The sequence below is a fragment of the Hypanus sabinus genome, chromosome 23 (genome assembly GCF_030144855.1).
Source record: "Hypanus sabinus isolate sHypSab1 chromosome 23, sHypSab1.hap1, whole genome shotgun sequence".
NCBI classification, from domain to species: domain Eukaryota; kingdom Metazoa; phylum Chordata; class Chondrichthyes; order Myliobatiformes; family Dasyatidae; genus Hypanus; species Hypanus sabinus.
In genome coordinates this window covers 12,997,943-13,013,701 of record NC_082728.1, presented here as the reverse complement: position 1 = coordinate 13,013,701, position 15,759 = coordinate 12,997,943, and the positions used below count along the sequence as shown (strand labels likewise).

The following is a 15,759-nucleotide window of genomic DNA, read 5'->3' as shown; positions in this document are numbered from 1 at the left end:
CCTGAGATTCATTTCCTTGTGAAAATTCACAGTAAGTACAAAGAAACACACAGAATCAGAAAACTACACAGAAAGTCAAACAACAAAAGTGCATAAGGAGACAAACTGTGCAATTGCAAAAAAAACCCAACAACAATAATAATAATAATAATAAATAATACTGAAAACATGAGTTACGTAGTTCTTCTATAGATGGTGCAATCATTTGAGCTGAGTGAAGTTATCCACACCGGTTCAGGAGCCTGATGGTTATAGGGTAATAACTATTCCTGAACCTGGTGCTGTGGGACCTAAGGCTTCTGTACCTCAATCCCTACGGCATGGTCTGGATGGTGGATGTTGCTTTTTTGTGGCATTACTCTTTGTAGATGTGCTCACTGGTGGGGATGGCTTTTCCTGTGATGGCCTGGGATGTTTCCACTATTTTCCTCACATGGGCATACCAGGCTTTATGATGAATCTCAAGGCAGTATATGGTGATAAACACATACTTTGATTATAAATTTACTTTGATTTTGGTACAGTAAGTACCACATTAAGTGCATATTATCCATCAACAGTGTTGACCACCTCCTCACAAAACTCTTCTCATCCCTTTGAATTTTTGATGATTCCGTTCTTATTAAGTATTCCAGTTTTTTTTCTGCTTCAGATGTTAAATGACCTGTCACCAGCTTAGTTATTTTTACACAGGGGTTATTATATGAGTTACTTACAAATCCTCCTGGGAGGAGAACAGCATCTGGATTGTATTTAACAACACGTTTTGCAAACTTGTGCTGCCACGATCTGTATGAATAAAGTCACCTGGTGCCTGAGATGAGTAAGTGAGCGGTAGTGATGTATGGATCTGAGAGTATTTTCTCCACAAGCCTTCAGCTGAATAATAAAAGATAAATATAAATGCAAAGGAAAAGGAACACTCGCTCTTAGTGACCAATCTTCACAGAGTGCCTGTCAATTCACATTCTCAAGCCAGCTTCAATTAAGACATTTTACTCATTCCCTGCGTTTTGTTCAATAACGAGTTTCTCAGCAAGCCCTTTGACATGATTGGTTTAACTTAGTTTTTATCGATAAGTAGCAATATTACTGAGCAGTTCATTGTGAACCATGAGGAAAATCAGCCAGACTGGAAAGTATCTTCAGAAATTGTGCCATCATTGTGACAGAAACACACACATTTTCTACATTTTTAATATAAATATCTGCATATATCTATCTATATATATGGATCAACAAGGTATATACATATATATCTTTATACATACTTCAATAATCAATATACTTTGAATTTTGAACTTTTTGAACTAAATGGGCGTTTCTACATTGTGCACCTTGACCCCTTGTTCTAGGTGCCCTCTTGAAGGGAACGTCAAGGGAAATCATCTAAATGGAGAGAGGCTGAAAATGAGTGGGGTATGGAGAGATCTAGGTATGTCATTCTAAAAGCTAGCAGGCCCATTGAGAAGGTAAACTGTATTTTGGTCTTCATTGCCAAGCACTTGGAGTTGAAGTATAGGGAGGTTTTCTGCAGTTGTACAGAGTGTTGCATCAGCTGGAGAGCTGCACACAGGTTTTCGTCCCTTAACCAATAAAAAAAATTACTTTTGGAGGCAGCATAAGGAGGCTTAGGGCCCCTGCCCCCTCCCTCTTCAGTCCTGATGAAGGATCTCGACCGGAAATGTTGACTGTCCATTTCCACAGTTGCTGTCTCACCTGCTGAGTTCCTCCAGCGTGTTGTGAGTGTTATAAGGAGGCGAATTCCTGGGATGAGAGAGCTGTCTCACCAAGAAAGACTGAACAATTTGGGCCTATGCTCCTTGGAGTTTAGAACTGGGTAATTAAACTATCCAACACATCACCGGCAAGAGCCTACCTGCTATCAAGAACGTAGATCCTGAAAGGTGTTGGAAAAATGCCAGCGATATCATGAAGGATCCCACCCACCCTGTTTATGGACTGTTTGTCCCACTCCCATCAGGGAAGAGGCTATGCAGCATTCACGCCAGGACCACCAGACTCAAAATCAGTTCCTTCCCCCAAGCAGTAAGGCTGATCAACACCGCCATTAACTAACTCACCACCAATTCTTTACCAGTTTGTCAGTCAGCTTAATGTACAGACACACCTGTGGCTAGCATCACTTTCTATTCATAAAGTCTATGTATATAAGCTAATCTTATGCAGTTATGTTTGTTGTGTTTTATGCTTATTGTGTTTTTGCACTGGGTTCAAAGTAACAATCATTTTGTTCTCCTTTACCCTTGTGTACTGATGAATGACAATAACCAATCTTGAATCCTGAAGAATGAATGTGATCTTATTCAAACTTAAAATCTTAAAGGGTAGATGTAAGGCTGTTTTCACTAGTGAGAGAGTCTTAAATAAGGGGACATAAGTACAAGATAAAGGGCCTGTATTTAAAACTGAGATGTACAAAACCCCTTCTTGCAGTTGGTAGTGAATCTCTGGAATTCTCTATCCTGGTGGATGGTGGAACCTGGATCATTAGAATTATTTAAGATGGAGATGGATAAATGTTTGATAGATTGAGGAATAGAGGGCTATGGAGAAGTGGCAGGGATGAGGTGGTGAAGCCAATATAGATTGGTCATGGTTACATTGAATGGCTGGACATTATGGCCTTTTCCTGCACCTATTTTCTTGTGTTCTTTAGTATTTTGTATTAGCATTATCACAGTAAATTCTTTACTCTCTCCTAAGCATTCAGAGGGAGTTAGGGAGCTTACCTGTTTTACCTTATCTACAACAGTATTACTGATTATTTTCTGTGTCTTAAAGCCAGATCTTGAATGACATTCCCTTGTTCGTGATTGACAGAACTCTTGGAAGTGAAGTGACTGTCATTTGTGAAAGGGAATATCTATTAAATTGAATTTTGAAGCATTATTTTGTTATTGATCTCTCCGGTACTGGCAGAGATGTATGTTCACCATCTTTTCCCCAGGATAGGGGAATCTAGAACTAGAGGTCATAGATCTAAGGTGAGAGGAAAAAGATTTAAGGAGAACCTGAGGGGCAGGTTTTTCACCGAGAGGACGGTGTATATGTGGATTGAGTTATCAGAGGAAGGGTACAATTAGAACATTTAAAAGAAAATTGGACAGCTTCTTGGGAAAGAAAGATTGTGGAGGTTTGGTTTGTCACCTAAAACACTCATAAATTTCTACAGATGTACCGTGGACAGCATTCTAACTGGCTGTATCACAATCTGACATAGGGGGATCTGCTGCACAGAATTGAAGTAAGCTGCAGAAAGTTGTAAACTTAGAAATCTCCATCACAGGCACCAACCTCCGAGGTATCCAGGACATCTTTGCGGAGTGATGCCTTAAGAAGGCAGTGTCCAGGACATGCCCTCTTCTCATTGCTACTATCAGGAAGGAGCTACAGAAATGTGATGACACACACTCAACGATTCAGGAACAGCTTCTTCCCCTCTGCCGTCTGATTTCTGAATGCACATTGAACCCATGAACACTACCTCACTACTTTTTTATTTCTATTTTTGCAATACTTACCTAATTTAACTATTTAATATGCTGGATATATATTTACTGTAATTCACAGTTGTTTTTCTCCATTATTATTGTACTGCCACTGTAAAGTTAACACATTTCATGACAGGTGCTGGTGCTATTAAGCCTGATTCTGATTCTGATTTAGTGGAATATGAGCCAAATGTAGGCAAATGGGACTAGCAGAGGAAGTCACCTTGGTCGAATTGGCCAGAGGGCCTGTTTCTGTGCTGTATAACTCTATGACTACGACTGTATGAATAGCAAGATAAATTGAGACTTGTGCATTCATCACAAATGGTATCAATGTTACAAGGAGAACTGGTTATTTCTTAAGCCAGTCAGTAAAATAATTATATAATTGATATTACTTCATGTAAACTCTTGCATTTGTCTTGTAGATCAAAGATCTTCATGAAAGAGGAAACACTTTTGCACTAACCGGAAGGACTGGGAAGGTTTTGGGTATGGTAAGTCTTTGCTTATAAGATATAATCCGATGCAAATAGTCTTAAGGATTGTGTTGTAACTGTGCACTTGTGGACCAGAGTGCAATTATACTGGGATCAAACAAATGATCCGAAATTATTACAGACTGCTTAGAAACTCATTTGATTCTGTTTCAGGAATGAGCTTTGCTTTCTGGTGACTGGAAACATTTATTTATTGAAGCAAAAACTGCTGGGCACACTCAATGTAACAAGCCACCAAATCACAAATAGACAATATAACAGTAACTTCACTTCATTGGTTGTAAAACACTCTGTGTTGTCCTGAAGCTATAATTGCTGCTATATAAATGGAAGTTCTTGTTAAAGGGTAATCTAGGGAACTACAGACTAGTGAGCTTTAACATCAGTGACAGGGAAGTTACCGGAGGGGATTTTCAGAGATAGGATCTATCTGTATTTGGAAAAGCAAAGACTTATTAGGATAGCCAGCACAGCTTTATGTGTGGGAAATCATGTTTCATGAATTTGATCAAGTTTTGTGATCAGGTCACTAAGAGCATTGATGAGGGCAGGACAGTAGACATTGACTATATGGACTTCAGCAAGGCTTTTTTGACAAAGTCCTGCATGGTAGACTGGCATGAATATTGAGATCACATGCAATCCAGCCTATTGAATACAACATTGGCTTGGTGGTAGGAGTCAGGGAATGGGAGGAGAGGGTTGTTTTTTTTTTCAGATTGGAGGCCTGTGACCAGTGATGTGACACAGACATCAATGCTATGTCCCCTGTTCACATATATTAATGATTTGGATGAGAATGTAGATGGCACATTTCAATAACATGAAAATGATCGGCATGGTGGGACAGTGAAGAAGGTTGTCTACAGTTACAACAAGATCTGGATCAACTGGGAAAATGGACAAAGGAATGGCAGATGAAATTTTAACTCAGACCAGTGTGTTGTGGGAAGTTAAATTAGGACAGGGCACTCACAGTGAATAACAGAATCCTGAAAGATCTAGAATTGCCAGTGCATAGCTCCCCAAAAGTGGCAACACACTTAAACAAGGCTTACAGCACACTTCACCAGACAGGATATTGATTGCAAGAGTTGGGAGCAACATGCTACAGCTGTACAAGACATTGGTGAGACTGCACTAGGAATATTGTGTGCAGTTCCAACCATCAATCTTTAGGAAGGATGCGATTGAGCTGGAGAGGACGCAGAAGAGATTCACAAAAGATGTTGCTGGGACCAGAGAGCTTGAGTCAGAAGCAGAGGCTGGGTAGGCTGTGACTGATTTCCATGGAATGAAAGAAGTTGAAATTTGATTGTATGGAGGTTTATTAAAATCTTGAGGGGCAGAGGTAAGGTGGATGGTCACTGTTTTCTCTCCCAGGATAGAGAATTCTAAAACTAGAGAGTGTAGGATTAAGGTGAGAGGGGAAAGGTTGAAAGCGGACCTGAGGGGCATGCTTTTCACATAGAGGGTGACATTGGAGCAAGCTACCAGAGGAAGTGGTACAGACATGTACAGCATTTAAGAGACATTTGGGCTGGTTCCTGGGTAGGAAAGGCTTAAAGTGGGATTTTGGAAAAATGCTGGGAATTGGGACAAGCTCAGTAAGGCAGCTTGGTCGGCATGGACATGTTGGCCGAAGGGCACGGTTCCGTTGTTTATAATTCTATGAATATGATTCTCTATGTTGTAAACGATAACTTTCTCCTATCCCTGAATAAATAGAAATCACTGACAGGCTCATTGTTCTGCTTTATAATTTTCTCACATATTCCACTGTAACTAAGGTGCTGCTCTGGTTCTTCAGACCATATCACCCTGTTAATAGAAGAGTTATATAGAATATAGAGCATTGCAGCACAGTACAGGCCTTTTAGCCCATGATGCTGTGCCAACCTTTTAACCTACTCCTAACCATTCCTCCTGCATAACCATCCACTTTCCTATCCTCCATGTACCTATCTAAGAGTTTCTTAAATATCCCTAATGTATCTGCCTCTACCACCACCGTAGTAGTGAGTTCCATGCACCCATCATTCTTTGTGTAAAAAGCTTACCTCTGACATTCCCCTGTTATTTTCCTCCTATCACCTTAAAACGATGTCTCCTTGGATTAGCCATTTCCGCCCTGGGAAAAAGTCTCTATCCTCTCGATATGTGCGTCCTATCATCTTGTACCCTATCAAGTCATTTCTCATCCTCCTTTCTCCAAAGAGAAAAGCCCTGGCTCACTCAACCTGTCCTCATGAGGCATGCTCTCCAATCCAGTCAGTATTCTGGTAAATCTCCTCTGCAAAGAGGAGGCTGAGAAACTGCTGCTCTGATAGACGGTCTGTTCTTTCCCAAATTCAATTATACTAGCAGGCTGAAAAAAGTTTATTTTTTTCGCCTTTAATGGTTGATGATAGAGCAATATTCACCTTGGTATCTTCCCTCACCTCATTGCAGAGGAAGGGAAAACCACAAGACATACAGCAGGAGGAGAATTAGGCCATTTGGCCCATTGAGACTGCACCACAATTCCATCATGGCTGATTTATTCTCCCCCTCAAATCCATTCTCCTACCTTCTTCCAATAACCTTTGATGCCTTTACTAATCAAGAGCCTATCAAACTCTGCTTTAACTATACCCAATGGCTTGGCCTCCACAGCCACGTCCACACTAGACCAGATAAATCTGTAACCAAAACTTTTTCTCGTCGTTTTGACCCTCTGTCCACACTGAAATGGCATTTTCCTCCCCCAAAAACAGAGCTTTTCTAAAACACCCTCCAGAGTGTGTAAATTTGAAAACTGCGATTTGGCAGAGTAATGTGGACGGGGTGACCAGAGATTTCAAAAAATGCTGTCATGACATGCCGGAACAACCTAACAATTTCAGAACAGATGGCAACGAGACTGAAGCCAGAGGAGTTAGAAATGTACTCACCAAATATTTTGACCCATAACTTACTGAATAAATAAGTATACTCACTTTGCCCTGTTTTCTGTCCTTGCTCGTATGAAGGTGGTTTACCTATTTACCTATTTTGACCCATAACTTACTGAATAAATAAGTATACTCACAGTGCCCTGTTTTCTGTCCTTGCTCGTATGAAGGTGGTTTACCTATTTATACATCTGTTACAATAGATGTGTAACAGCCTAATGTAACATTGTATGGAAAGACAAAATAACATTGATGCAGACATCTTTTATACATTTAACAAGGTGCTTTATTAATGCAACAGAGTTAGTCAGTGTTTCAATGTTTGTCGTCAGCTGGGTCATACTGTCCGTGAACTCCCTGTTGGTTGCCTCCATACGCTCCAGTATTTGTTTTTTTAATTTTAAGTCCTTCTGCGCGAGAGCCAACAGCTGTCCGTCGTTTAGCAATTTAAATTTTTCTAGTCTGTAACTGCACAAACGCAGACATTCACAGCAAGATTCAACACCAACCATGTCACTTGTTTTCTGTTGATGTGCCCTGCACATGCCCGGTAGGAGGAGATTTGTCCAAATACCCATTTTAATGTGGATGGAGGTATTTTCAAAAATGCCTATGGCCTATGGCCTATGGATGCCGATCGTTTTTACGTGAAACCGACGTTTTCAAAATTATCTGGTCTAGTGTGGACGTAGCCTTAGATTCACCACTCTCTGGCAAAAGAAATTGCTCCACTCCTCTGTTCTATTCTGAGGCTGTGCCCTTTAATCCTACATTACCCCACTATAGAAAACATTTTCTCCACGTTCACACTATCTAGGCCTTTCAATATTTGAGAGATTTCAATGAGATCCCCCCTCCCCTCGTATTTCTAAACCCCAGCCAATGTAGGCCCAAAGCCATCATAACACTACTCATACGTTAACCCTTTTATTCCCAGGATAATACTCCTGATCTTCCCCTAGACCCTCTCCGATGCAAGCACATCCTTTCTTAGATGTTAGAAGCATCTAACATTAAATTTATTTTAATAGATGATAAGTTGTTATTCTTAGAAATTGAACCTGGAGTAGAAAAGTGAGATTAAAAGTTATGAAAACCACCTGTAGAAAGCTTAATAGGATGGGCAGTTTGAAGCTACAGTGCTCGGATCAACATCACAAGTTTGGTTCTGTTGGTGTGTCTTCCACTTTTGCCCCCCCCCCCTCACTTTGAAATACATTGACCAGCATACAATCCATTGAGTGCAGTACTTACAGCACTGGTAGTCAGGTCTAATGAATACCACAGAGCAAGTGTCAAGTAAGTATGAATATGTGATGAATGACCGAGATATTTTTCAAGAGGAAATTGGGGTGGTTAAGAAGACATGTTGGCCTTTATTAGTCAAGGGATTGAGTTCAAGAGCCATGAAGAAATGTTGCAGCTCTATAAAACACTGGTTATCCTATACTTGGATTATTGTGCTCTGTTCTGGTTGCCTCATTATAGGAAGGATGTAGAAGCTTTCAAGAAGATGCAGGGGAGATTTACCAAGACACTGCCTGAATTAGAAAGCAGGTTCTATGAAATAAGCGAGGGATTTTCTCTTTGGAGTGAAGGAGGGCAGAGATAACTTCATAGAGGCATACAGGATGATAAGGGGCATAGATTGAGTGGATAGCCAGAGATTTCTTCCCAGGGTGGAAACAGCTAACATGAGGGGGCATAATTGTAAGGTGATTGGAAGAAAGTGTAAGGGGGGGATATCAGAGGTAGGTTTATTACACAGAGTGGTGGGCGTGTGGAATGTGCTGCCCGGGGGTGGTAGAGGCAGATACATTAGGGGCATTTAACAAAGGCATGTGGATGATACTGAGTCTGCTATAATATATATATATATATATCTTTCTTTACATGTGGCAGGCTCTTAAAAGCTGTGAGAAAAGCACAAAACCAATTTACGTATCTGTGGGCCACAGGATTAATCTGGACACTGCCACACGCCTGACTCATTCCTGCTGCAAATACAGAGTGCCAGAACCAATTCGACAGGTATGTTCCAATGGTTGGCTTGCACATCTAGGCGTCAGCCAATAATTACCAGGATTATGTGTTGCGAAATTGACCTTTCACCTCAGTGGATATCATTTTCGTTTCACTGCGACATCAAGTAGCGCTCTTGTGTGTGGGATTTGTCTTGTTAGTGCGGGAACTAGTATGCACTGCAGTAAACCTCACCAGAGGTTTGCAGGTTATAACGATATTTGGCGAGCAATGCTGAACCGAGAACAAAGCTTCTGTTTGGTATTAGTTGGTATTTATTATTGCCACATGTACCAAGCTGCAGTGAAAGGCTTGTCTTGTACACTGTTCATTCAGATCAAATCATTACATCTCTTCTTCAGTTGTCCATCGGAATCCGATAACAACATCCAGTCCTTTAACGGTGAGATCTTTGATGACTATACAGTCCTATCCTGGACCCACAAGCTCTATTGCAGGTGGGACATGTAAATGTGGTAGTGATGGCAACCATGGCTGCATTTCTCCTGGCTCTCTTCTGCTGTCTTCTGGTTGTTCTTTCCATCTTTAGAGTACGAACCCCATCCCTACACAGCTGTCGCCAAGTGTTACGGTCAGCAGCAACATCCTCCAGGTCTGCAGGTCTGATCTTGCACTTCCTTAAAGCATTCTTCATCTGATCCTTATAGTGTTTCTTCAGCCCTCCAGCTGAGCGTCGACCATGATGTAGCTGGCCGTGTAACACTCTGCGGGGTAGCCGACATGGTGCATTGACGTACAACAGGGTAAAACGATATGAATGCCGGAATAAAATGTAACAGTTACAGAGAAAGTACGTTGAAGGTAAACAAAAAAATGCAAGATCCTAATGAGGTAGATTGGGAAGTCCATTCAGGATACTGATAAGAGCTGTTTGCACCTGATGGTACATGCTTTCAAGCTTTTGTATTTTGTGCCTAATGGGAGATGGGAGAAGATTGAACATCTGGGGTGGGGTCTTTGAGTATGCTGGCTGCTTTAGTGAAGCAATGAGAAGTATAGACGAGACAATTGTGTCCGTGATGTGCTGAGCTGGGTCCACAAAGCAGAGTTGTGCAATTCCTTGCAGTCTATGTACACAAAATGCTGGAGAAACTCGGCAGGACAGACTGTATCCATGGAAATGAACAGTCAATCAGACCCTTCTAGCGATCTGCAGTTTCATGTAGCCCCATGCAGTTGCTGAGCTGTTATGCATCCAGATAGGATGCTTTCTATGGATCTCAGTCCGACCAACGCCCTGCCTTTGTCACGCACTGCTGAACCATTTGAGAGCATCATCAGCTCCTGTCAGGGTAGTTGCTAACTGAGTTGTACTGGCTGCTTCAATTTTACGACTGCTTTGTGTTTTCTGAAATTCTTTATCTTTACAGCATTGGTTACTAAAAAGGAGTTGAAGAGTGAGGAGGTCTCAGCAAGGGACCACAGCCATCTGTGTAAAAGTTCCTCTACTTGAAACTCAACAAGAAACAATATACAAGCTATTAGCACTTCAGCTAAGGTGCCATCACTGAAATCATTCCAGCGATTCCTCAAATCATTTGGCAGATAAAGCAACAGATTATTTTTTATATATCAAAATAAACTTTATTCCTAATGAAAAAATACAAGAATAAGCCATGCAATGCCTTTTCATTCTTACATTTGTAGGCAATGTATTACGTAGGGTTTAATTACATTATTTAAAACCAATGGCACTTTTGCCACTCGTGGCCCCCTGGGGTGATGTACTACTACAGTAATAAAGGGGCTCCCTCACCCAACCTGCTCCCTCCCTGTCCAGTAACAGAAGAACCCTACACTATCGTCCTTCCCCAGCAAGCCCTTGCGGTGGCTGCACCAAGCTTCATCACATCCCTCAGCACATACTCCTGAAGTCTGGATGGCAGACCAACAAGTTTCGGGTGAGACCAAGGGGAGTCTTTCACTGAGTTGATGATCTGCCAGTACACATGACATCTGCCTCATCAAGGATATTCTTCCTCCATCTGATGTTCCCAGCATCGAAGCTCAAGTCAGCACATCTTCTGCCTGGTGGTTCCACAAAGTGCAGCCTCTTTAAGTGATGCCGGTGCTGCTTTTGAACAGTGCAGAGCAGCTTTAAGTAGGGCAAGCGAGTCACAATATTTGACACCCTGCTGATGTGTGCAGTAGTGAACAGCATGGTCAGCACTGCTTATACAATGAAATCATGTTAATTAGTAGGCAACACAAAATTAGCATGCTGCCTACATCAGAAGCCCTTGCAAGAGTAACATTCCAAAATCAGGCTTTCAATGTTCTTTGCCTCACAAACTTATAACAATGAAGAAATCAGTCATGTTGCCTTTGAAATTATTCCCTGGTATATTTCAATAGAAATGCTTAAATGTATACACTCAATGGCCACTTTATTAGATACACCTGTATATCAGCTCATTAATACAAACGTCAAAGTCACCAGAGAGACACCAGAAGTAGTGGTTATAGAAGCCTTTATTCCAGCAAAACATGTATACAGGTATCATATTTGAGTCTCCCTTGGAAGAAGAGGCATGCCTGATCCAATATCACATGACATTTTTAAATGCTAAAGATCAAAGGTAACACCAGGAATATTTGATAGCTACAGAGTACTATCAATAGTGCTTTCCTTGAGGAACATATAATTTTCAAACACCTTCTTCACACCCACACTCCAGACACCCAAAATGAATGATAATCAGCATTCTCTCTCTCTCTCTCTCTCTCTCTCTCTCTCTCTCTCTCCCCCTCTCTCTCTCTCTCTCTCTCCCCCCCTCTCTCTCTCTCTCTCTCTCTCTCTCTCTCCCTCTCCCTCTCCCTCTCTCTCTCTCTCTCTCCCCCTCTCTCTCTCTCCCTCTCCCTCTCTCTCTCCCCCCTCCCTCTCTCTCTCTCTCTCTCTCTCTCTCTCTCTCTCTCTCTCTCTCTCTCTCTCTCTCTCTCTCTCTCTCCCTCCCTCTCTCCCTCTCCCTCTCTCTCTCTTCATGCATATGTAGACATCAAGTGAATGGGTGTTTCAACCCCAAATCTGCAGCCCCAGGAAGACCATTGTTCCAAGCTGCATTTTAAATTCAATCTACAATCCACATTCAAATCTGAAGATTGGTTGCTGCTGAAATTAATACTTGCTAAATACCAAAACTCCAAAATACGCCCTAACAGGTGCCAATCCTCGAGAAGCAAACATCGGTAACATTTACAACCACTTAATTTCTACATAGTACCTTTCCATTGGCAATGTTACAGCAGCATGTAAAATGAATGTAAATGCTTTGGTGAGGAACCATGATTGAAAAGTGTATGCAATTTTCTTATAAAAAGTATTGAGGAATGAACGATAGTCAGTAATTCCATTCCAAGATTCAGAAGGTGGTTTGAATTACCTTGTGCTTTTCTCATTTTGGTTGCACATAGCTGAATCTCATTACACCACGGGTTTCCAGCTTTTATGATTAAGTTATATGTCATTGCTTGGTTTGCTATTTTACTATTATAATACAAGCAATATTTCTAGTCCTCATCCTTGTACAATAAGTGAATCAATGGCTATGGAGAGAGAGAGGGAAATTTGTGTTAGATTAGGGTGTTGAGCCAATTTGTAAGACCATAAAGTCATGAGCACTAAAGCACAAGAACACGTCTTTCTTTCCATCGAGCTGATGCTGAGATGCTATTCTGCCTAGCCCCCTTGACCTGCACCTGGACCATAAGCCCTCTATTCCACTCCCATTCATGTACTTATCCAAACTTCTCTTAAATGTTGCAATTGAAACTGCAGCCACTGCTTCTGCTGACAGCTCATTTCAGACTCACATCATCTCTTAACAGTCATGCACTTCAAACTAACTTTATTATCAAACAGCATATACGTCACCATATACAGCCCTGAGATTCATTTTCTTGTGGGCATAATTTATAAATCCATATAATAATAATCGTAACAGAATCAATGTAAGACCATGCCGACTTGAGCATTCAACCAGTTTGCAAAAGATAAGAAACTGTGTAAATACAAAAAGGAAAAAATAGTGATAAATAAATAAACAATAAATATCAATAACACAAGATGAAGCATCTTGAAAGTAAATCCATTGGCTGCAGGAACATCTCAACAATGGGCAAGTGAAGTTCACCCTCTGAGTGAAGAAGTTCTCCCTCGGGTTCCTCTTAAATAATTTACCTTTAAAACTTAACTAGTTCTAGTCCCACCCCACCACATTATGTAACTTACATGAAGTATTGCATTTAGGTCTTGACAAAGAACCAATGCAATCTTGGGGCAACTACACTCAGTGGCCACTTTATTAGTTCACCTGTTCACCCTGCTTGATAATGGAAATAACTGATCAGCCAATCATGAGGCAACAACTCAATGCAGAAAAAGCATGCAGACATGGTCGAGAGGTTCAGTTGTTGTTCAGACCAAACATCAGAATGGGGAAGAAATGTGATCTAAGTAACTTGAACTGTGAAATGATTGGTGGGGCCAGACAGGGTAGTTTGAGTACTTAGGAACTTGAACTCCTGGGACAACAGTCTCTCGAATTTACAGAGCATGGTGTGAAAGAGAAACATCCAGTGAGTGGCAGATCTGTGGGCAAAAACACCTTGTTCAATAGGTTCAATGGGTACATTTGATGTAATAGAAATGTATACAATATACATCCTGAAATTCTTTTTCTTCGCAACCATCCACAAAAACAGAGGCATGTCTCAAAAAATGAATGACAGTTAAATGTTAGAACCCCAAAGCCCCCCCATCCCCCCCATGCTCAAGCAGCAGCAAGGCGATGACCCTACCCCCCCCCCCACGAGCAAAAAAAAAGGATCGGTGCCCCCCCCACCGAGCACTCAACGTGCAGCAAAGCATCAATAAAGACACAGACTTGCAGTACCCCAAAGACTACTCGTTTACCCGGTATTCAACACACCATAGGCTCTCTCTCTCTCTCTCTAATAAGGGAAAAAGAGATGTCCCCGTTTCACAGCGAGAGGGGAGACATATCAAACATTTTGCTGATTCATGGTGTTAAAAGTCTGTTGTGTTGCTTTTTTGGAACCCTGTGCCCAAAGTACTTGCGTCCCTGGGCACACAGCTAGCAGCTCGCTGCTTTCGATCTTCCGTGTTCTTCCATGATGCATCAGGCAGCAGCACCAGCCTTGAATCCAGAGCCACAGAAATCCAGAACCCTGAAGGTGCACTCGCCTTCCAGGCCGTGTCCTTGGGAATTCGAAAAGTGGCCGGTCAAGAGGCCCTGAGAATGAGTCCTATTCCCGCAAAGAACCATTGTTAATGAGTGATGTCAGAGGAGAATGGCCAGACTGGTTCAAGATGACAGTAATTTAAATAATCACTCGCTACAACAGTGGTGTGTAGAAGAGGATCTCTGAACGCACAACAAGTCAAACCTTAAAATGAATGGGCTACAGCAGCAGAAGACCACGAACCTCCTGTACTTAATAAAGTGGCCATTGATTGAAAGACCACACCAAATATCTGATAGGAAACCTCAATTCAGATGAGTGTTTATTATACTCTTTAGTAGTTGCACCTAATTCATATATTATATACTTGTATTGGAAACAACAGAAAATGAACCAAATTATAGGCACAAGAGATTCTGCAAATGCTGGAAATCAGGTCCTGATGATGGGTCTCTTTATTCCCCTCCATAGATACTGCTTAACCTGCTGAACTCCTCCAGCATTGTGTGTGTATGTGTGTGTGTGCATGCATGTGTTACCAAATAATGTGGCATTGTTGATGATAACACCAAATGTTGATAATACTAAAGAGTGGAAAGGAAGTGTTTGAAAATCTAGAATATAACCATAACTTAGAAGGGATTTCAGCTCCCTCAGAGGCAGTAAAAGAGTCAGAGAGCCCAGAGGATTTACTTTGGTAGAGGACCCATCATACAAAAATTCCAGTGGGGAGTGAAATATGGCTACATCTACTCATGGGCAATAAGTCATTGCAGGGATTACGTGCGAGAGAAGATCGGGAGTGATCACCACTTCACGGTATTTTAAATAATGGTTGATGAGGTATACTTCCGAGGCCTTCAAGCATCAGGGTCCTGAACAGGTGTGGATAGCTTCACTCACCTCAACACTGAGCTGACTCCACAACCTACAGACTCACTGTCAAGGACTCTGCAACTCATGTTCTCAGTATGATTGATCTATCTGTCTATTTATCAGTTCATTTATGTATCTTTATTTAGTTAGTTATTTATTTAGGCATGCATCCATCTGTTTATTTATTTATCCATGTATTTGCTTGTTTATTTATATGTTTTGTCTTCTTTTGCACATTGTTTGTCCATCTTTGTGTGAAGTTTTCATTGATTCTATTGTGTTTTTGAATGTCTGCAAGAAAATGAATCTCAGAGTGGTATATGGTGACATATACTATACACGCTTTGATAATAAATTTACTTTGAACTCTTGGGGTTCCATAATCGGCTGCTATTCGGCGTGCCAAAGTCTCAGCCTAAGATTTCTGCATGGATTCAGAAGCCTGGGATCTCGAGGAACTGGAGACGGGCGGATCCAGGGTCAGTATCGCCACAGGAGACCCATGTGTTGTTGGGAGAGTTGGAACATCTGCTGTGTGCCTGGGGACCTGGGATCCTTGCGAACTTCAGGCACAGAGCTCGGAAAAAGCGATGTATCGGCCTTTTAACATCTTAAACCAGCGAGTTGCTTGTTATGTCTCTCCGCTCATTGGGAAATGGAGTCAGCTCTTTCTCTCTAATTAGGAGAGAG

General features: G+C 41.5%; 1 protein-coding gene across 9 annotated transcripts in view; it reads left to right on the top strand.

Moving 5' to 3' along the window:
• Positions 1 to 15,759, top strand: part of LOC132379976 (endonuclease V-like) — a 160,367-nt gene that overhangs the window by 32,433 nt on the left and 112,175 nt on the right. For 5 of the 9 annotated variants that reach the window (XM_059948394.1, XM_059948395.1, XM_059948397.1 and 2 more), the window contains exons 6-7: positions 3,944 to 4,012; positions 8,851 to 8,979. In XM_059948394.1, coding sequence (XP_059804377.1) covers positions 3,944 to 4,012; positions 8,851 to 8,979 — 198 coding nt within the window. Of the gene's footprint in view, positions 1 to 3,943; positions 4,013 to 8,850; positions 8,980 to 9,332; positions 11,728 to 15,759 lie in introns of those variants that run through there. The other 4 variants (XM_059948400.1, XM_059948399.1, XM_059948398.1 and 1 more) reach the window with 4 other exon arrangements.